Below are 24,486 nucleotides of genomic sequence, written 5' to 3'. Positions count from 1 at the left end.
TTTCTGAGCATGCGCGGAACTTAGTTTGACGAACAAGCCTACACACGAGGGGACTGTTCGCTGAAACAAAGTTTCAGCGGACAGTTTTTCGGAATTTCCGAAAAACCTTGTTCAGCGGACTGTTCGCTGAAACTGTCCGCTGAAAGCCCACACACGAGCGGACTGTTTGCCAAAACACTGTTCAGCGGACAAAGTTGGGCGAACAGTCCCCGCGTGTGTACGCGGCCTCAGGCCGCGTACACACGGGCGGACTGTCTGCCCAACTAAGTCCGTCAGACAATCCGACAGACAGTCCGTCCTACTTTCGAATGAACGGACTTGACCACACACGATGAACAGACAGTCCGCCGAAAGCTTGCGCGATGACGTGTACAGCACGTACGACGGGACTAGAAATACGACGTCCAATACACAGCAATGCAACCTTTTCGCCGCGTAAATCCTTTCTGAGCATGCGCCATACTTAGTCCGTCGAACTAGCCTACACACGAGCGGACTGTCCGCTGAAACCAAGTTTGGACGGACAATATTACGGAAAGTCCGAAAGACTTAGGCCGCGTACACACGGGGCGGATTGTCTGCCCAACTAAGTCCGTCAGACAATCCGACAGACAGTCCGTTCAACTTTTGAATGAACGGACTTGACCACACACGATGAGCAGACAGTCCGCTGAAAACGTGCGCGATGACGTGTACAGCACGTACGACGGGACTAGAAAAACGACGTCCAATACACTGCAATGCAACCTTCGGCCGTGTAAACCCTTTCTGAGCATGCGCCATACTTAGTCCGTCCAACTTGCCTACACACGAGCGGACTGTCCGCTGAAACCAAGTTTGGACGGACAAAACCAAGTTTCAGCGGACAAAATTACGGAAATTCCGAAAGACAAAGTCCGTCGGACTGTCCGCTGAAAAAGTCCGCTGAAGCCCACACACGAGCGGATTGTCCGCTGAAACACGTTTCAGCGGACCAAGTGACAGGACGGGACAGTCCGCCCGTGTGTACGCGGCCTTAGATGCTAATATCATCACCTCCAGCCACCTGTCTGTTGTCTTGTATAATGTAAATGAGTCTAGTCTGGCTTGACACAGATTCTAAAGAGTATTTCACCAATTGTTGTTTTGTTGTTTGTGCTAATTAACCTGCAATTGAATGAATGAAGTTCAGTGTTGATTAGATAATTAGCTCATGCTAATTAGGTTAGGTTTTAGTCATCTTGCTGTATATATCTGTGTGAGATTTCAAATAAAAGACTATTCCTGATGTACTCCAAGACTGGTGTTGTCTAGTTCTTGGGGGTTCCTATAGCCGGATCCATTGGCGTCATGTTTCAGGATTTAGGAAGCGGTATACTGACGGAAACACTCAAGCGGAGTGTGGGGGATAGGATCCGTCACAGTACCAAGTCCGGGCTGCGTGAGCCGCAAGGAGCCGGGGAGGAAGCCGGCTGTGTCCTATAGGGGAAAGGTAACGAGCGGCTCATGGAAACAGCACGTGACGTCAGCACTGGCAAAGGCAACACAACGCGTTTCAGAGCATGCGCGAAGTCCGTGTGAGGCGCATGTGCACCCCTTTCTCAAATGTGATAGTGATTATATTTTTCTGATCCATCTCTCCAGACTCACTACTCAGCACCCTTCACCATTGATTGGACACTTGTGTGATTTTAATTATTTGTAGACTTTTCAATTTATTTCTCTTGTATTATTGCCTTCTAATTATATTAATTGGGAGTCACTACACCAGTGTTCCGAGCGTCAGCATTTGTGGTTTTAGGGTTAGGGTTAAGGGCTAGGGTTAAGGGCTAAGGTTAGGTTTGAAAACTAGGGTTAGGGTTAGGGGCTAGGGTTATGGTTAAGGGCTAGGCTTAGGGTTAAGGGCTAAGATTAGGGTTAAGGGTTAGGCTTAGGGTTAAGGGCTAGGGTTATAGTTAAGGGCTAAGATTAGGGTTAAGGGCTAAGGTTAGGGTTACGGGTTAGGGTTAAGAGCTAGTGTTAGGGTTAAGGGCTAGGGTTAGAGTTTAAGGCTAGGATTATGATTAAGGGTTAGGGTGAAGGGTTAGGGTTAAGGGCTAAGGTTAGGCTTAATAGTTAGGGTTAGTGCTAAGGGCTAGGGTTATGGTTAAGGGCTAGGCTTAGGGTTAAGGGCTAAGATTAGGGTTAAGGGTTAGGCTTAGGGGCTAAGATTAGGGTTAAGGGTTAGGCTTAAGGTTAAGGGCTAGGGTTATGGTTAAGGGCTAAGATTAGCTAGGATTATGATTAAGGGTTAGGGTGAAGGGTTAGGGTTAAGGGCTAAGGTTAGGCTTAATAGCTAGGGTTAGGGCTAAGGGCTAGGGTTATGGTTAAGGGCTAAGATTAGGGTTACGGGTTAGGGTTAAGAGCTAGTGTTAGGGTTAAGGGCTAGGGTTAGAGTTTAAGGCTAGGATTATGATTAAGGGTTAGGGTGAAGGGTTAAGGGCTAGGCTTCGGGTTAAGGGCTAAGATTAGGGTTAAGGGCTAAGGTTAGGGTTACGGGTTAGGGTTAAGAGCTAGTGTTAGGGTTAAGGGCTAGGGTTAGAGTTTATGGCTAGGATTATGATTAAGGGTTAGGGTGAAGGGTTAGGGTTAAGGGCTAAGGTTAGGGTTGATAGCTAGGGTTAGGGCTAAGGGCTAGGGTTATGGTTAAGGCCTGAGACTGTTGATAGGACATAAACATTTTTACATAGTCATTCTGGTTGAAAAAAGACACAAGTCTATCTAGTCCAACCATCACAAGATTGTTCTTCAATAGTTCACATTCGGCTGGACTTGTTCTGGTTCTGTACCGTTGAAGACATTTCTTAGCTCCTCCGAGCCACTTCTTCCAGGTGTAATGAGTGTTCTCAGGAACATTCCCCAACATTTATATCCACACGCGGGGCGCCAACACCTTCACGCAGTCACCATGGAACGTGTCAAGGCAGGTGTTGATTGTCCAAGATCAGGATTGGAGGTGTGAATGTCGGAGAACCAACCGTCTTCTAGTTACTTCATCCCATCCTTAGCTGCACAGGTTTTTATCCTTCGATTTACACGGCTGATGGTGTAAATTGTTGTCAGAGTTAAATGTCAGACGGTAAAACATCATTATATGTGAAGGGTAGGTGATGTGGAAGACCCCCAGCATTGCTCAGTGATGGTCCTTCCAGTGTGATGTAGATGTCTTCTATCTCGCCTTTTGTGAACCAGTTGATCCTTTCTGTCCAAAAGGTGCCCCTCACTTTCCTCAAAAGAATGTTTCTTTTATGTGACTCCTTCCATACCGGGCACTTTCACTGCCTTCCTGCCCAGGCCAATTCTCAATGACGGCCAGGCGGCGCACCTATTGTGGCGGGAGTCCGTCATATGACGGCCTCCCGTTTAAACAGGGAATGCGCGCGCATCCCTGTTTCTTCGGTGGCGGCGTGTCACGGAGACACCGCTCGCCACCGAAGGGGGTGAACAGCCATTGGTTATGGCTGTTTACCACGTGATCGGCCGTGATGAAGTCACGGCCGATCACAGATGGTCACACCCCGACTGTGCACGGCGCATGCGCGCGATCGTGAGTGCGCTGCGTGTGCACGTCGGTGGCGGCATGTTCCCCCGGGAACACTGCTGGTCACCGACGCTGGTAAACAGCCATTGGCCGGCTGTTTACCCACGTGATCGGCTGCGATCCTTTCACAGCCGATCACTAAAATGTAAACAAACCGCGGTAACGAGATGTTACCGGGTTCTCCTCCTCACACACCGATCGTGTGTGAGGAGGAGATTGCGGTAACATCTCGTTACCGCCTACAGTACACATCAAGCACACTGATTGCCCCCTCCCAATAAAGAGGACCTGTCACCACCCCTCATAGTACCTGTCAATCACAGTCCATCAGAGTACCTGTCACAGTCCATCAGAGTATTTGAGTACCTGTCACAGCCCATCAGAGTACCCGAGTACCTGTCACGGCACATCAGAGTACCCGAGTACCTGTCACGGCACATCAGAGTACCCGAGTACCTGTCACGGCACATCAGAGTACCCGAGTACCTGTCACGGCACATCAGAGTACCCGAGTACCTGTCACGGCACATCAGAGTACCCGAGTACCTGTCACGGCACATCAGAGTACCCGAGTACCTGTCACGGCACATCAGAGTACCCGAGTACCTGTCACGGCACATCAGAGTAACCGAGTACCTGTCACAGCACATCAGAGTACCCGAGTACCTGTCACGGCACATCAGAGTACCCGAGTACCTGTCACGGCCCATCAGAGTACCCGAGTACCTGTCACAGCCCATCAGGGTACCCGAGTACCTGTCACAGTCCATCAGGGTACCCGAGTACCTGTCACAGTCCATCAGGGTACTCGAGTACCTGTCACAGTCCATCAGGGTACTCGAGTACCTGTCACAGTCCATCAGGGTACCCGAGTACCTGTCACAGTTCATCTGAGTACCCAAATACCTAAGTACCTGTCATAGTCCATCTGAGTACCCGAGCACCTGTCACAGTTCATCAGGGTACCCGAGTACCTGTCACAGTTCATCTGAGTACCAGAGTACCTGTCACAGTTCATCTGAGTACCAGAGTATCTGTCACAGTTCATCTGAGTACCAGAGTACCTGTCACAGTTCATCAGGGTACCCGAGTACCTGTCACAGTCCATCTGAGTACCTGAGTACCCGTCACAGTCCATATGAGTACCTGTCACCGCCCTTCAGAGTACCCAAATACCAGTCACCAGGCCATCAGAGTACCAGAGTACCTATCTCCAGCACATCAGAGTACCCGAGTACCTATTTGTAGCCCATGTCTCATAGATTATACGTTGGGGTGTTTACTTTCCAAAATGGGGTAATTTTATGGGAAATTCCATTGTCCTGGTACTCCAGGGCCTTCAAAAGTGTAATAGGTGGTTGAGAAATGAGATGCGTCATTTTTGCTCGTAGAACGTCTGAAGGTACTACATCAATGTTGGTGCTCTGTATGTGGCCAGGCTGTGTAAAAGTCTCACACATGTGGTATCGCCATACTCGGGAGGAGTAGCAGAATGTATTTTGGGGTGTAATTTGTTGTATGCATATGCTGTGTGTGAGAAATAACCTGATAATATGACAATTTTGTAAAAAATAATAATAATAGAAAAAAAATCTTCATTTTGCAAAGAATTGTGGGAAAAAATTACAACTTAAAAAAACTCACCATGCTACTTACTTAATACCTTGGAATGTCTACTTTGTAAAAAGGGGTCATTTGGGGGGTATTTGTACTTTCCTGACTTGTTGGTGTCTCAAGAAATGAGATTCACCTGATGTACTGAAGGCCTGATCAGAAGTGATCAATTTTCAGTGATTGGCACCATAGTTTGTAGACTCTATAACTTTCACAAAGACCAAATAATATTCACTAATGTGGGTTATTTTTACCAAAGATATGTAGCAGTATAAATTTTGGCCAAAATTTATGAAGAAAAATTACTAATTAGCAAAAATTTATGACAGAAACAAAGAAAAAGGCATTTTTTTCACAAAATTTACATTTATTTTTATTTATAGCACAAATAATAAAAAACCCAACTAGTGATCAAATACCACTAAAAGAAAGCTCTATTTGTGTGGAAAAAAGGACGCAAGTTTCATATGGATACAGTGTTGCATGACTGAGTAATTGTCATTCAAACTGTGAGAGCGAAAATTGGTCTGGTCAGGAAGGGGGTGTAAGTGCACTGTATTGAGGTGGTTAATGGTATTTAATCACCTCTGGGGGGTTTTTATTTTTCTGCTAATCAAACAAAAAAGACAGAAAATGTTGTAAATAAGTCATTTTTCCCCTTCAACGATGTCCGTGATGAGGCTGAACTGATGGGCACTGATGAGGCTACACTGATGGGGCGGCATTGATATGCAGCACCAATGGGCAGTGATAGTCGGAGCTGATATGTGGCACTGATGGGCACTGATAGGGCAGCACCAATGGGCACTGATGAGGAGGCACTGATAAGCGGCACTGATGGGCGGCACTGATGGGTACTGATGAGGAGGCACTGATAAGTGGCACTGATGGGCGGCACTGATGGGTACTGATGAGGCTGCACTGATAAGTAGCAGTAATGGGCACTGATGAGGAGGCACTGATGTACACTGATGGGGCGGCATTGATGGGCACTGATGAGGAGGCACTGATGAGGCTGCACTGATAAGCGACACTAATGGGCACTGATAGGTGGCGCTGATACGTGGCACTGATATGTGGCACTGATGTAGACTGATGGGGTAGCACTGATGGGAACTGATAGTCTGCACTGATGGGCACTGATGAGGAGGCACTGATAAGTGGCACTGATGGGCGGCACTGATGGGTACTGATGAGGCTGCACTGATAAGTAGCAGTAATGGGCACTGATGAGGGGGCACTGATGTACACGAATGGGGCGGCATTGATGGGCACTGATGGGCACTGATGAGGAGGCACTGATGAAGCTGCACTGATAAGCGACACTAATGGGCACTGATAGGTGGCGCTGATACGTGGCACTGATATGGGGCACTGATGTAGACTGATGGGGTAGCACTGATGGGAACTGATAGTCTGCACTGATGGGCACTGATGAGGAGGCATTGATGTACACTCATGGGGCGGCACTGATGGGCATTGTTGAGGCTGCATTGATAAGCGGCACTAATTGGCACTGATAGGCATCGCTGATACGTGGCACTGATGGACACTGATGGGCGGCACTGATATGCGGCACTATTGAGCACTGATAGGTGGCGCTGATGGCACTGATAGGGGGCACTCCTAGGCATCACTGATGGGCAATGACAGGCAGCATTGATGGACACTGGTGGACAGAACTGATGGGCACTGATTGGCAGCACTGACAAGCAGCACTGATGGGCACTGATTGTCAACACTGATGGGGGCTATCAGGCAGCATTGATGAACACTAATGGACAGCACTGATAATCAGTGTAGATGTCCCCTGTGTGGATAGTCGTTTATCGGCTCTCCTCTCCTCATGTGCTGTCAGTGTGAGGAGAGGAATGCCGATAACTGGCAAATCCTGTTTAAACTGTGATCAGCTGTGATTGGACACAACTGTTCACATGGTAAAGAGCCGCCGTCATTGGCTCTTTACCCCAATCTGTGATCAGCTGTATCCGAAGGACGCCCACGATCACAGATCACTGGCGATGAGCGCCGCAGGGGGCCGAAGGGAGTAAAGTGTAGGAACATTGACTTGTAGAATTTGCCATTTGTTGGTTGCGGTTGTTTGGTCTCCGCAGTCTTTACATTCCTCTCTACATTGACTACATGTACCAAGTTACCTCCCTTGTTGGGTGTGGGGCCATCTCTACCCAAACAGTGTGGAGTGCTGGGTGCCAGCCGGGTCTGGGCACTGTGGGCAGTGTGGGCAATTTTATCTTTTATGGTATTGAAGCCTTTTATCACATACATGAACTACATGAAATATGAACAAAGCACATCCCTCTATAGGCGTTTGCCGGCCAGGACTTTTCTGACACTTTTAGTAAAGATCTACATAGAACCCCTCCCCCCCCCCCAACCCGTCATTTATCTTCTCATGTTGTGGCTTTACAACGTTCGTCTTCTAATTTCATGTCCCGCTATTATCATTTCATATGTGGACCTTATAGAATAAATCTCTAACATGTCATATACAGCAGTCGTCTCCAAAATGTGGCCCGGGGGCCGGATGCGGCCCTCTGCTTGCTTTTATCTGGCCCTTGGGGCAACAGTGAGGCAAAGTTCCTGCCACTGACACCAACGATGGGGCACTATTCCCCCCACTGACACCAATGATGGGGCACTATTCCTCCCACTGACACCAATGATGGGGCACTATTCCTCCCACTGACACCAATGATGGGGCACTATTCCTCCCACTGACACCAATGATGGGGCACTATTCCTCCCACTGATACCAATGATGGGGCACTATTCCTCCCACTGACACCAATGATGGGGCACTATTCCTCCCACTGATACCAATGATGAGGCACTATTCCTCCCACTGACACCAGTGATGGAGCACTATTCCCCCCCACTGACACCAATGATGGGGCACTACTCCTCCCACTGACACCAATGATGGGGCACTATTCCCCCCCACTGACACCAATGATGGGGCACTACTCCTCCCACTGACACCAATGATGGGGCACTATTCCCCCCCACTGATACCAATGATGGGGCACTATTCCTCCCACTGACACCAATGATGGGGCACTATTCCTCCCACTGACACCAATGATGGGGCACTATTCCTCCCACTGACACCAATGATGGGGCACTATTCCTCCCACTGACACCAATGATGAGGCACTATTCCTCCCACTGACACCAATGATGGGGCACTATTCCTCCCACTGACACCAATGATGGGGCACTATTCCTCCCACTGATACCAATGATGGGGCACTATTCCTCCCACTGACACCAATGATGGGGCACTATTCCTCCCACTGATACCAATGATGAGGCACTATTCCTCCCACTGACACCAGTGATGGAGCACTATTCCCCCCCACTGACACCAATGATGGGGCACTACTCCTCCCACTGACACCAATGATGGGGCACTATTCCCCCCCACTGACACCAATGATGGGGCACTACTCCTCCCACTGACACCAATGATGGGGCACTATTCCCCCCCACTGATACCAATGATGGGGCACTATTCCTCCCACTGATACCAATGATGGGGCACTATTCCTCTCACTGATACCAATGATGGGACACTATTCCTTCCACTGATACCAATGATGGGGCACTATTCCCCCACTGACACCAATGATGGGGCACTATTCCTCCCACTGATACCAATGATGGGGCGCTATTCTTCACACTGATACCAATGATGGGGCACTATTCCTCCCACTGACACCAATGATGGGGCACTATTCCTCCCACTGACACCAATGATGGGACACTATTCCTTCCACTGATACCAATGATGGGGCACTATTACCCCCACTGACACCAATGATGGGGCACTATTCCCCCCACTGATACCAATGATGGGGCACTATTCCTCCCACTGACACCAATGATGGGGCACTATTCCTCCCACTGACACCAATGATGGGGCACTATTCCTCCCACTGACACCAATGATGGGGCACTATTCCTCCCACTGACACCAATGATGGGGCTGTATTTTTCTCACTGATGCCAACAATGGGGGGCGATTCCTCCCCCTAATCCCGAACATGGAGCTTTGTCTAGTCCCTTTGACACCAGAACATTCCGGCCCCTCTAAAGTCTGATGGTCAGTAAACTGGTCCTTTGTTTAGAAAGTTTGGAGACGCCTCTCATATACAGCAACAATAAACTTTTTTTTTTTTTTCTTTATAAATAAATCTCCACCTCCTTCCATTGGAGAGCGGCCCTCCAGTCCAGTGAATTTTTGCCCTGGGCTGAGATGATGTCATCAGTCTGCCGCAGGCAGGATGAAGCATTTCCTCAGTCTCCCCCCCCCCCCCCCCCCCCCCAGCGATTACACTGTATAGTCTGAAGGTGAGAGCCTGCAGATGGGGCTGATTTTTGTAGGACATTTGTGTCATCTCAGTCCAGGAGGTCCAACAAACACGGCGCCGCCCTGTTGGGGAGAAGAGCAGATGAAGCTGTTCTGTGATCTCCATTGGAAGTAATACATACCGGGAAGTGTCACTCTCAATACTGATTATGGATGAGATTTATAAGGAAAATAATATATATATCTCTGAGCCGAGGTCTACTTCAATGCCGTTAGGGGAACGTCGTTCTTCCCTTTTTTTGCTGCGCCAATCTTCTGTCCTCTTGGATTTTGTCCTCAATCCTGTAATTCCATGAGACACTTGAGAAAACGCTTCTTGTTTTGTCTGAAGGTCACCGCCGTCACGGGCGATCGCCGTGCCAGGGTGACACTAACTTGCTGTGGTAGTTTGCAGATGCTGGCGCCGGTTTCTGGAGGCTGCACAGCTGTGAGCTGGCAGATGGTTTGAAGGCTTTGCAGCAGAGATTATCGCAGAATCCGAGCCGCTTGTATCGTCGTCCTCCTGCTGGAAACCCACTGAGATCTGGAGGGGCTGATCGCCTAAACGGAGCTTTTTATTTTCTTTTGTGTTTGCGCTGAGCTCGGCGCAGCAACGCGGGGGCCGGCAGACCCGCCCCATAGACCGAAGATGGCGCTCGCTAGACTTACAGGCGATCCGTCAGACGCGCATAAAAATTTCTCTAAAAAAAGGAAAGCAGCGCTAAATCTCCACTCCGCTCTAATTCAACCCATTCATCATCTAATTCAGTCCTGACCTATTGGGTTGAGGTCAGGACTCTGTGCAGGCCAGTCAAGTTCCTCCACCCCAAAACTCGCTCCAATGATACCAATGATGGGACACTATTCCTCCCACTGATACCAATGATGGGACACTATTCCTCCCACTGACACCAATGATGGGGCACTATTCCTTCCACTGATACCAATGATGGGACACTATTCCTCCCACTGACACCAATGATGGGACACTATTCCTTCCACTGACACCAATGATGGGGCACTATTCCTCCCACTGACACCAATGATGGGGCACTATTCCTCCCACTGACACCAATGATGGGGCACTATTCCTCCCACTGACACCAATGATGGGGCATTATTCCTCCCACTGATACCAATGATGGGGCACTATTCCTCCCACTGATACTAATGATGGGGCACTATTCCTCCCACTGACACCAATGATGGGGCACTATTCCTCCCACTGACACCAATGATGGGGCACTATTCCTCCCACTGACACCAATGATGGGGCACTATTCCTCCCACTGACACCAATGATGGGGCACTATTCCTCCCACTGACACCAATGATCGGGCACTATTCCTCCCACTGATACCAATGATGGGGCACTATTCCTCCCACTGACACCAATGATGGGGCACTATTCCTCCCACTGACACCAATGATCGGGCACTATTCCTCCCACTGATACCAATGATCGGGCACTATTCCTCCCACTGATACCAATGATGGGGCACTATTCCTCCCACTGACACCAATGATCGGGCACTATTCCTCCCACTGATACCAATGATCGGGCACTATTCCTCCCACTGACACCAATGATGGGGCACTATTCCTCCCACTGACACCAATGATGGGGCACTATTCCTCCCACTGATACCAATGATGGGGCACTATTCCTTCCACTGACACCAATGATGGAGCACTATTCCTCCCACTGACACCAATGATGGGACACTATTCCTCCCACTGATACCAATGATGGGGCACTATTCCTCCCACTGACACCAATGATGGGACACTATTCCTCCCACTGACACCAATGATGGAACACTATTCCTTCCACTGACACCAATGATGGGGCACTATTCCTCCCACCGACACCAATGATGGGACACTATTCCTCCCACTGACACCAATGATGGGGCACTATTCCTCCCACTGATACCAATGATGGGGCACTATTCCCCCCACTGACACCAGTGATGGAACACTATTCCTCCCACTGACACCAATGATGGGGCACTATTCCCCCCACTGACACCAATGATGGGGCACTATTCCTCCCACTGACACCAATGATGGGGCACTATTCCTCCCACCGACACCAATGATGGGACACTATTCCTCCCACTGACACCAATGATGGGGCACTATTCCCCCCACTGACACCAATGATGGGGCACTATTCCTCCCACTGACACCAATGATGGGGCACTATTCCTCCCACCGACACCAATGATGGGACACTATTCCTCCCACTGACACCAATGATGGGGCACTATTCCTCCCACTGACACCAATGATGGGGCACTATTCCTCCCACTGACACCAATGATCGGGCACTATTCCTCCCACTGACACCAATGATGGGGCACTATTCCTCCCACTGACACCAGTGATGGGGCACTATTCCTCCCACTGACACCAATGATGGGGCACTATTCCTCCCACTGACCCCAATGATGGGGCACTATTCCTCCCACTGACCCCAGTGATGGGGCACTATTCCTCCCACTGACACCAGTGATGGGGCACTATTCCTCCCACTGACACCAATGATGGGGCACTATTCCTCCCACTGACACCAATGATGGGGCACTATTCCTCTCACTGACACCAATCATGGGGCACTATTCCTCCCACTGACACCAATGATGGGGCACTATTCCTCCCACTGACACCAATGATGGGGCACTATTCCTCCCACTGACACCAATGATGGGGCACATTATTCCTCCCACTGACACCAATGATGGGGCACTATTCCTCTCACTGACACCAATGATGGGGCACTATTCCTCCCACTGATACCAATGATGGGACACTATTCCTCCCACTGACACCAATGATGGGGCACATTATTCCTCCCACTGACACCAATGATGGGGCACTATTCCTCTCACTGACACCAATGATGGGGCACTATTCCTCCCACTGACACCAATGATGGGACACTATTCCTCCCACTGACACCAATGATGGGACACTATTCCTCCCACTGACACCAATGATGGGGCACTATTCCTCCCACTGACACCAATGATGGGACACTATTCCTCCCACTGACACCAATGATGGGGCACTATTCCTCCCACTGACACCAATGATGGAGCACTATTCCCCCCACTGACATCAATGATGGGGCACTATTCCTCCCACTGACACCAATGATGGGGCACTATTCCTCCCACTGACACCAATGATGGAGCACTATTCCCCCCACTGACATCAATGATGGGACACTATTCCCCCCACTGACACCAATGATGGAGCACTATTCCCCCCACTGACATCAATGATGGGACACTATTCCTCCCACTGACATCAATGATGGGGCACTATTCCTCCCACTGACACCAATGATGGAGCACTATTCCTCCCACTGACATCAATGATGGGGCACTATTCCTCCCACTGACACCAATGATGGAGCACTATTCCCCCCACTGACACCAATGATGGAGCACTATTCCCCCCACTGACATCAATGATGGGACACTATTCCTCCCACTGATACCAATGATGGGACACTATTCCTCCCACTGACACCAATGATGGGGCACTATTCCTCCCACTGACACCAATGATGGGACACTATTCCTCCCACTGACACCAATGATGGGGCACTATTCCTCCCACTGACACCAATGATGGAGCACTATTCCCCCCACTGACATCAATGATGGGGCACTATTCCTCCCACTGATACCAATGATGGGGCACTATTCCTCCCACTGATACTAATGATGGGGCACTATTCCTCCCACTGACACCAATGATCGGGCACTATTCCTCCCACTGACACCAATGATGGGGCACTATTCCTCCCACTGACACCAATGATCGGGCACTATTCCTCCCACTGACACCAATGATGGGGCACTATTCCTCCCACTGACACCAATGATCGGGCACTATTCCTCCCACTGATACCAATGATGGGGCACTATTCCTCCCACTGACACCAATGATGGGGCACTATTCCTCCCACTGACACCAATGATCGGGCACTATTCCTCCCACTGATACCAATGATCGGGCACTATTCCTCTCACTGACACCAATGATGGGGCACTATTCCTCCCACTGACACCAATGATGGGGCACTATTCCTCCCACTGATACCAATGATGGGGCACTATTCCTTCCACTGACACCAATGATGGAGCACTATTCCTCCCACTGACACCAATGATGGGACACTATTCCTCCCACTGATACCAATGATGGGGCACTATTCCTCCCACTGACACCAATGATGGGACACTATTCCTCCCACTGACACCAATGATGGAACACTATTCCTTCCACTGACACCAATGATGGGGCACTATTCCTCCCACCGACACCAATGATGGGACACTATTCCTCCCACTGACACCAATGATGGGGCACTATTCCTCCCACTGATACCAATGATGGGGCACTATTCCCCCCACTGACACCAGTGATGGAACACTATTCCTCCCACTGACACCAATGATGGGGCACTATTCCCCCCACTGACACCAATGATGGGGCACTATTCCTCCCACTGACACCAATGATGGGGCACTATTCCTCCCACCGACACCAATGATGGGACACTATTCCTCCCACTGACACCAATGATGGGGCACTATTCCCCCCACTGACACCAATGATGGGGCACTATTCCTCCCACTGACACCAATGATGGGGCACTATTCCTCCCACTGACACCAATGATGGAGCACTATTCCCCCCACTGACATCAATGATCGGGCACTATTCCTCCCACTGACACCAATGATGGGGCACTATTCCTCTCACTGACACCAATGATGGGGCACTATTCCTCCCACTGACACCAATGATGGGGCACTATTCCTCCCACTGACACCAATGATGGAGCACTATTCCTCCCACTGACACCAATGATGGGGCACTATTCCTCCCACTGACACCAATGATGGGGCACTATTCCTCCCACTGACACCAATGATGGAGCACTATTCCTCCCACTGACACCAGTGATGGGGCACTATTCCTCCCACTGACACCAATGATGGAGTACTATTCCTCCCACTGACACCAGTGATGGGGCACTATTCCTTCCACTGATACCAATGATGGGGCACTATTCCTCTCACTGACACCAATGATGCGCATAAAAATTTCTCTTAAGAAAGGAAAGCAGCGCTAAATCTCCACTCCGCTCGAATTCAACCCATTCATCATCTAATTCAGTCCTGACCTATCGGGTTGAGGTCAGGACTCTGTGCAGGCCAGTCAAGTTCCTCCACCCCAAAACTCGCTCCACTGATACCAATAATGAGACACTATTCCTCCCACTGATACCAATGATGGGACACAATTCCTCCCACTGACACCAATGATGGGGCACTATTCCTCCCACTGACACCAATGATGGGGCACTATTCCTCCCACTGATACCAATGATGGAGCACTATTCCTCCCACTGACACCAATGATGGGGCACTATTCCTCCCACTGACACCAATGATGGAGCACTATTCCTCCCACTGATACCAATGATGGGACACAATTCCTCCCACTGACACCAATGATGGGGCACTATTCCTCCCACTGATACCAATGATGGGGCACTATTCCTCCCACTGACACCAATGATGGGACACTATTCCTCCCACTGACACCAATGATGGGGCACTATTCCTCCCACTGACACCAATGATGGGGCACTATTCCTCCCACTGACACCAATGATGGGGCACTATTCCTCCCACTGATACCAATGATGGGACACTATTCCTCCCACTGATACCAATGATGGGGCACTATTCCTCCCACTGACTTTATGGACCTTGCTTTGTGCACTGGCGCGCAGTCATGTTGGAACAGGAAGGGGCCGTCCCCAAACTTTTTTATTTTTTATTTTTTTTATTTATTTATTTTTAGCCGGTTTTTATATCGGCCTGCCCCCGGAAATGGAGATTTGCCCTCTCTAAATGTCCTGATCACCGATATCACTGGGAATGAAAGTGAGAGGTAAATCCAAATTTTGAACAGAGGGGAACTTGTTCACTTCCTGTTGGGTCTATAGGGCAGGAAGTGAAGGAAAATCTTCCTAATGAGAAAGAGATTGCAAAAAAAAAAAAAAAAAAACCTTACCCCATGGAAATTTGAGGATGTATTTGGGATTTTTTATGTTTTACAATGATAACAAAATCATTTATAAAAAGTAAAAATGTATTGGAACATTAAAAACAAACATCAAAAATGTAGGTATTGATATTACAGTACTAATACAAGAGATATGAAGAGATGTCATGTCTACAGGTTTCGCCTCGGTACTTGGCTTCTTCAGGAGGATTTTTTGATATCAGGCACAGTGAGCACTAGAAGTAGATGTTTTTTTTTTTTTTTTAAGAAAAATAGGACAATAAACAGTCACAAAACATCAAAGATATATAACAAGGGTTTACAAATTGTAAACAATTCACAAATTGGCAAAATGCATAGCGCCGAAGGCCGAAGCCATAATTGGTCATATTGATTACCTGTATATTCAAAAACTATTTGTATGTAAATTGACGCTCCGCGGTCATAGGGATATAAACCTTACCCTATGTTTTTTTAAAAGAAAAAAGAAAAAAATTTTGTCTATAGATATACTTTCAATGCTGTTGGGTTTTTTGCATAGTAAAAGGCTTGAGCGATGGATCTGTCCCTTCTTATAGGTAATCTGTGTCTTTTCCGCAGGTAACAAGCACAAGCCATGGATGGAAGCGCAGTACCAGGGGATCATAATGGAGAATGACAACACCGTGCTGCTTAACCCACCGCTGTTTGCTTTGGACAAGGATGCGCCACTGAGATACGCAGGTACTGGCAGGAATTATCGGGGGGGGGGGGGGGGGGGCGGGGAATGTGGTATGCATAACAAGGACTTTGCTCAGATCTCTCCAACTTTCAGAAGGTGAAGTGTAATCCACCGTGGCGGTAGAAGAATTGGCCTTCTCTTATTATACGTAGGTTCTGGTTACTTATCCCTTTAAAGTGAGCCTGCCAAGCCAGTGTACAGAGGCTATTGGTTTGTAGGGCAGTGTACATGGGCTAGCAGGACAGAGGACAAGGGGCAGCAGGGAATAGGACAGGGGGCAGCAGGGCAGTGTAAAGGATGGGAGGTCAGCAGGAGAGTGTACAGGAATTGGTAGGGGCAGTGGACATGGGCCAGCAGGGCAGAGGACATGGGCCAGCAAGGCAGAGGATGGGGGGGCAGCAGGGCAGTGTAAAGGGGGTCAGCAGGGCAAAGGATGGGAGGTCAGCAGGAGAGTGTACAGGAATTATTAGGGCAGTGGACAGGGGCCAGCAGGGCAGAGGACAAGGGGCAGCAGGGAATAGGACAGGGGGCAGCAGGGCAGTGTAAAGGATGGGAGGTCAGCAGGAGAGTGTACAGGAATTGGTAGGGCAGTGGACATGGGTCAGCAGGACAGAGGACATGGGCCAGCAAGGCAGAGGATGGGGGGGCAGCAGGGCAATGTAAAGGGGGTCAGCAGGGCAAAGGATGGGAGGTCAGCAGGAGAGTGTACAGGAATTATTAGGGCAGAGGACAGGGGCCAGCAGGGCAGAGGACGGGGGGTCCAGCAGGGCAGTGTAAAGGGGGTCAGCAGGGCATAGGATGGGAGGTCAGCAGGAGAGTGTACAGGAATTATTAGGGCAGTGGACAGGGGCCAGCAAGGCAGAGGATGGGGGGCAGCAGGGCAGTGTAAAGGGGGTCAGCAGGGCAAAGGATGGGAGGTCAGCAGGAGAGTGTACAGGAATTATTAGGGCAGTGGACAGGGGCCAGCAGGGCAGAGGACGGGGGCCAGCAGGGCAGTGTAAAGGGGGTCAGCAGGGCATAGGGTGGGAGGTCATTAGGAGAGTGTACAGGAATTAGTAGGGCAGTAGACAGGGTCCAGCAGGACAGGGGGCAGCAGGGCAGAGTAAAGTGGGTCAGCAGGGCAAAGGGTGGGAGGTAGGACAGTGTACAGGGACCAGCAGGGCAGAGGACAGGGGGCAGCAGGGCAGTGTAAAGGGGGTCAGCAGGGCAAAGGATGGGAGGTCAGCAGGATAGTGTGCAGGAATTGGTGGGGCAGTGTAAAGGGGCCAGCAGGGCAATGTAATGGGGAGCAACAGGGCAGTGTAATGGGGGGCAGCAGGGAAGAAGACAGGGGCCAGCGGGACAGGGGGCAGCAGGGCAGCAGGGTAGAGGACAGGGGGCAGCAGGGCAGAAGGCAAGGGGCAGCAGGGAAGAAGGCAGGGGGGCAGCAGGGAAGAGGACAGGGGCCAGTGGGCCAGAGGGCAGCAGGGCAGAGGGAAGCAGGACAGGGGGCAGCAGGGCAGAGGACAGGGGACAACAGGGCAGGGTAAAGGGGGTCAGCAGGGCAAAGGATGGGAGGTCAGCAGGAGAGTGTACAGGAATTAGTAGGGCAGTGGACAGGGGCTAGCAGAACAGAGGACAGGGGCTAGCAGGACAGAGGACAGATGGCAGCGGGACGGGGGGCAGCAGGGCAGAGGACAGGGGGCAGAGGACAGGGGTCGGCAGGGGGCAGCAGGGCAGAAGGCAAGGGGCAGCAGGGCAGAAGGCAAGGGGCAGCAGGGCAGAGGACAGGGGACAGAGGGCAGCAGGACAGAGGACAGGGGGTCAGCAGGAGAGTGGACAGGAATTAGTAGGGCAGTGGACAGGGGCTAGCAGGACAGAGGACAGGGGCTAGCAGGACAGAGGACAGGGGCTAGCAGGACAGAGGACAGGGGCTAGCAGGACAGAGGACAGGGGCCAGTGGGACAGGGGGGCAGCAGGACAGGGGCCAGCAGGGCAGAGGAAAGTGGGTCAGCAGGGCAGAGGAAAGTGGGTCAGCAGGGCAGGGTAAAGAGGGTCAGCAGGAGAGTGTAGAGGAATTGGTAGGGCAGTGTACAGTTGGTCAGTAAGGTGCGAATTAGCCCTTTTTTTTTCTTCTTATTTCTTACATTTTTTATTATCTTTTACATTTTCTATCATTTTTTTTTTTATATAATTTTTTTCATAACTCCATGGGGGGGGGGGGCTTTGGTGAAGTATCAGGGGTCTAAACAGACTGATGTCTCTTTTTTTGAGACCGAGATAGGGCCTGAGGACATAAATTCCCCAATCCCTTTCTCTGCAGCCTCAGCTGCACTGGACAGTGAGTGACCAGAAAGTTCTGTACAGAGGCTCCTGTTCATTCACAGACAGTTTACTATGCTTCAGTGATGAACGGACACAGGAACGATCGTTACTAATCGCTCACTGCGTGCTTTCAAGAAAGGAAAGGGCTGGTAAATATAACATATTTACAGGCTCTGTCCCCCGCTCTCCACCCTGAAACATCCCCCTGTGTGCCTGCAGCAGCCAGTGGGAGAGGAGAGGAGAGGAGAGAAGCTGGCAGCGCTGCGGGGGAAGAGGATGGTGCACAGGGAAGGTGATCAGGAGGACAATTACGGAACTGATCCTCTGTGTGCCTCTCTCTGCAGCAGGTGAAAGCTGCCAGGAGGGAAGGGGGGAGAAGGTGACTGTCACCTGCTGCAGAGAGAATCACACAGAGGATCGGTCCTGTAATTGCCCTCCTACCCCCCCCACCCCCCGAACACACATCCCTGTGCACATCCGATATCGGTGGCTCAGGCTGTGTGGGGAATGCAATCTCAGTTTGTAGTATAGTGTGTGAAGGAGGACTGTGTGTGGGGGGGGGGGGGCACAACTTACATATGGAGCGGGGGGGCCAGCACCCCCCCCCCAGATCCAGTTGACGTGTTTCAGCCTATAAGGCCTTAGTCATTATGACTAAGGCCTTATAGGCTGAAACGCGTCAACTGACTTAACCTGCGTTTGTTCACTGTGGCTATTCAATAAAATGAAGACATTTTAAGAGGAATAACCGGAGTGCGGATAATTTTTTCTACATTACTCTACTCAGCCAGCGACTGCGGATGGAGCCCCTGGGAGCTCTGGGTAGTAGCACTGACCTTTCTGTTTATACCATGTCTGGGCATGGCCTGTCTAGCCACAAACAGAAAGAATCTAAAAGTCACATTTTTGGCATCAGTAATAGAACCGGGAACTTTCATAAGTAGCACCACTTTTGGGGAAATTGGGGATGTCGTCAGCAAGATAAACGTAATTAAAAGACACCAACTTTATACCAAATAGGATGACATCCCCACGATGTGCGCAAGAATGATCTAATACATGGGTGGCAGCACCAACAAACATCCGAATGAGTGGGCGAGATCTCATGCACCTTAGAAGGTATCGGAAATCATCGGGGGGAGGGGGTATTTTAAAATTGCCTTCTTGGATTCTGCAGGAAATTACGTTTTTAATAGGAAATCTTCAGGGGAAATCGGTATGGAAGGTTCTGGATTTCATCTCTTTGTATATGAATTGAAACACTTGAAAGACATAGAGAATATAGCAAGTGTAGCGGCCATAACCCGTTGCAGGGCGGCCTTGACTTAATGGGCTTACCGGTTACCTTCTCTCGGCCTGCTCCTCCTCTTCTAGGGGTCCCCAGGGTTGATACCCAACGACTTGCACACTGACACAGATAAAGTCCTTTCAAAGGGTTTTATTTTGCAGTAGAACTTTCACAACACACAGTCTCTTAGGGAACAGAGGGCACGGGGGGAAGAACTCGGGTACCTTGACCTGCAGGTCTAGCAAAGTCCCTATTTCCACCCAGAGAGTAGCCACTCGCAGCTGGGCACTTCAAGGCTGAACGGATCTCTAGCCAGAGATCATGGCGGTCAGCACGTTGACTCAAAACTTGAACAATCAGCCGAAGATAAACAGGAACCTTTTTCCGACTGTACCTGGAACGTTTCCCGCTTCTTTTGAGGTACTGGGAAAGTGCGGACTCGTCAATGTCCTTCCCAACTCAGTAACCAGGCGCTTCTCAGGATGCCACTTGCCGGCCCTCCTCCGAAGAGTCCTCCCCCGGTCACTTCCACGAGCTGTGGTGTCCCTCAAAGCCGAGAGCACACCCGGACACTTTGAATCCTCCCTCAGTTACTGACCCGGACCAGCCGGGTCCGAGACTCAGGAACAGATGGATCCCTACCCCAGACCAGACAGGTCTATCAGGGGCCACTGACAGGAACATGTTGCGGGGTGTCGAACACCCCCTGACCGGGACCCCTCACAGGGCTACCCCGGTCCTGCAACCAGAACAGACCACACGGGTCTCTCGAACAACTCCGGAACCCCAAACACGTGACCCACGCCTGTTTAAGTACCCCCCTCCCAGACTCCTCAGCGACATCGGCACTCCCACTGATTGGCTCCGAGAGGGCCGATACCCAAACATCCAACCAGGCCTGGTTCTGGCCTGTCATGTGCACCTCACCGCTCACATGACCAGGCAGAACATCAATCATGGCCCGGCCAGACTGGTGTTAAGACCTACCTACATAATTACCCCTCAGTACTGTAAGGTCCTGAGGCAAAAACTAAATTTACAAAGCGTGCGACATTTGGTCCAAAATGTCATCCACTACACAAGGAACCCGTGTGACGAGACATAGGCGAGATCACACAGAGGTTCTCCAGTGGTGTCAAGTGCCTATGCATTTGCAATGACTTTTTGTTCGTTTTTTTTTTAATTAATTTTTTTTAAATTAGAGACAGAGTGGCATTAACTATTTCTGAGCTCTCTTGTGGTTTTTCCATATGGATATATGATTAGTGAGGATAGCGGAAAAGCAGATTTTTGCTGCTAGCCAATGTCCTAAAATGCAGGCCATAGTTTCAAAGAACAGCAATCACCCAGCTAGCCATTCTCAACCAGGATTCCATGGAAGCCTAGGGCAATGTTTCTCAACTCCAGTCCTCAAGGCGCCCCAACAGGTCATGTTTTTAGGCTTTCCTTTATTTTGCACAGGTGATTTGATCAGTTTCACTGCCTTAGTAATTACCAAAGCCATTTCATCTGAGGGAAATTCTAAAAAGATGACCTGTTGGGGCGCTTTGAGGACTGGAGTTGAGAGACACTGGCCTAGGGTTCCTCCAAAGTTGTCTTGGCAGGGCTGGACTGGGACAAAAAGTTGGCCCTGAACTTCATCATGACTGGCCCACTTTAATACTGATCGTCCCCAACAGCGCCCCCCCCCTTACATCAGAGTGTCTCCATCAGCAGCCCCCTCCACATCAGAGTGTCCCTATCAGCAGCCCCCTTCACATCAGAGTGTCCCCATCAGCAGCCCCCTTCACATCAGTGTGTCCCCATCATCAGCAGCCCCCTTCACATCAGTGTGTTCCCATCAGTGTGTCCCCATCATCAGCAGCCCCCTTCACATCAGTGTGTCCCCATCATCAGCAGCCCCCTTCACATCAGTGTGTCCCCATCATCAGCAGCCCCCTTCTTATCAGTGTGTCCCCATCATCAGCAGCCCCCTTCACATCACTGTGTCCCCATTACCAGCAGCCCCCTTCACATCAGTGTGTCCCCATCACCAGCAGCCCCCTTCACATCAGTGTGTCCCCATCACCAGCAGCCCCCTTCACATTAGTGTGTCCCCATCACCAGCAGCCCCCTTCACATCAGTGTGTCCCCATCACCAGCAGCCCCCTTCACATCAGTGTGTTCCCATCATCAGCAGCCCCCTTCACATCAGTGTGTCCCCATCATCAGCAGCCCCCTTCACATCAGTGTGTCCCCATCATCAGCAGCCCCCTTCACATCACTGTGTCCCCATCATCAGCAGCCCCCTTCACATCACTGTGTCCCCATTACCAGCAGCCCCCTTCACATCAGTGTGTCCCCATCACCAGCAGCCCCTTTCACATCAGTGTGTCCCCATCACCAGCAGCCCCCTTCACATCAGTGTGTCCCCATCACCAGCAGCCCCCTTCACATCAGTGTGTCCCCATCACCAGCAGCCCCCTTCACATCAGTGTGTTCCCATCAGAGTGTCCACATCAGCAGCCCCCTTCACATCAGTGTGTCCCCATCAACAGCCCCCTTCACATCAGTGTGTCCCCATCAGCAGCCCCTTCACATCAGTGTGGCCCCATCACATCAGCGTGTCCCCATCAGCAGCCCCCTTCACATAAGTATGTCCCATTCACCAGCAGCCCCCTTCACATCAGTGTGCCCCCCATCACCAGCAGCCCCCTTCACATCAGAGTGTACCCATCACCAGCAGCCCCCTTCATACCAGAGTGCCCCCCATCAACAGCAGCCCCCTTCACATCAGAGTGTCCCCATCAGCAGCCCCCTTACATCAGAGTGTCCTCCCTCTCCTCCCCCTCCCAAGTGTACTCACAGTTCTGAAGGCATCTCGTTCCTCTCTCTAGTCATGATAAGTGACAAGTGATAAGGGGAGAGAGGAAGGAAAGTCTGCCGGCTGTCTAGCTCCCCCTACAGGCTGGAGGGAGCAGAAAGCCTAATCCTCTCTCCAGTAAGTGATGGCAGCTGCTCCTCCTGACAGGAGTGAAATCGCGATCACTCACTGTCAGAGAGGAGCGGCTCCAGGACTGCACCTGACTGGCCCACTGAGCCATCGGCCCACCGGGACACCAGGAGTCCCGATGGCCAGTACATGCCTGTGTCTTGGTGTTCCTCGAGCTGTGACTAACTGACCTTCCATCTGATGAAACACTGCCCTAGGCGTCCATGGAATCCTGGTTGAGAATGGCTAGCTTCCATCTGATGGTGCCTGCATAGATCCAGGTCCAATGCCAGGTAGCAGAGCCAGCGCCATGACTGCAAGGGTGTCATTCTGCCTACCCCTGTAGGGTGGGAATTCTTCTCACTTACTCCCACCAGGGTAAGTGAAGCGTTACCCCAGAAGGAGCTGCTGGAAATTGCCCAGGTTCTTTTGCCAGTGTGAGTGCAAAATTTTATGTTTTTTACACTGAAAATAAAACCTTTTAAAAAAATCTGCACCCAGAGGCGCCCCTTTCTCTCCTTTTTCTCCTTTATCTTTTGCCAGTAGACTGCCCTACAGCCAGGCACACAAACACAGTCACTCTTTTCCTTAACCGGTTCCCAACCAGCGCACGCCGATGTACGTCAGCAGAATGGCACGGGCAGGCAAATGGGCGTCCCTTTAAATTTGCCGCCGTGCCATCGCGAGCGCGCCGCCGGCGGCGCACTCGCGTGCCGGTCGGGACCCCCACGAGTGCGGTCGCGGGTCCCGCGGACTCGATCGCCGCGGGCATACCCGCGATCATTTCACGGGGCGGCTGAACGAGGAAATGCCGTTGTAAATAGCATTTCCCCGTTCTGCCTAGCAACTAGTGACGCTGATCTCTGCTCCATGTGATTGGGGCAGAGATCAGTGTTCACTAAATGAAAGCCCAGCCCCCCCAACAGTTAGTAACACGCCCCTAGGAACACTTAACCCCTACACTGCCACCCACTGGTTAACCCCTTCACTGCCAGTGTCATTTTCACAGGAATCAGTGCATTTGTATAGCAGTGATTGCTGTATAAATGACAATGGTCCCAAAAATGTGTCAAAAATGTCCAATGTGTCCGCCACAATGTCGCAGTCACAATAAAAAAAAAATCGCTGATCGCCGCCATTACTAGTAAAAAAAAAATTATTAATAAAAATGCCATAAAACTATCCCCTATTTTGCAAACGCTATAACTTTTGCGCAAACCAATCAATAATCGCTTATTGCGTTTTTTTTTATACCAAAAATATGTAGAAGAATACGTATCGGCCTAAACTGAGGGAAAAAACTGTTTTTTTATATATTTTTGGGGGATATTTATTATAACAAAAAGTAAAAAATAATGCGTTTTTTTCAAGATTGTTGCTCTATTTTTATTTATAGCGCAAAAAATAAAAACCGCAGGGGTGATCAAATACCACCAAAAGAAAGCTCTATTTGTGGGGGAAAAAATGACGTCAGTTTTGTTTGGGAGCCATGTTGCACGACCGCGCAATTGTCAGTTAAAGCGACACAGTGCCGAATCGCAAAAAGTGGTCTGGTCATTGACCA

At 50.3% G+C, this 24,486-nt stretch overlaps 1 protein-coding gene across 1 annotated transcript in view; it reads left to right on the top strand.

Moving 5' to 3' along the window:
* CLSTN3 (calsyntenin 3) overlaps nucleotides 1-24,486 on the top strand; it is a 195,376-nt gene that overhangs the window by 62,878 nt on the left and 108,012 nt on the right. Inside the window, exon 3 of the mRNA XM_077467139.1 lies at nucleotides 16,239-16,361. Within this exon, the coding sequence (XP_077323265.1) occupies nucleotides 16,239-16,361 (123 nt within the window). The remainder of the gene's footprint in view (nucleotides 1-16,238; nucleotides 16,362-24,486) is intronic.

Source organism: Lithobates pipiens, unplaced genomic scaffold (genome assembly GCF_037356315.1).
Source record: "Lithobates pipiens isolate NorthernLeopardFrog02 unplaced genomic scaffold, aLitPip1_a1.2 Scaffold_47, whole genome shotgun sequence".
In the NCBI taxonomy this organism is placed as follows: Eukaryota; Metazoa; Chordata; class Amphibia; order Anura; family Ranidae; genus Lithobates; species Lithobates pipiens.
Note: the sequence above shows the minus strand (reverse complement) of the source record. Positions and strands in the feature narration are given on the sequence as shown.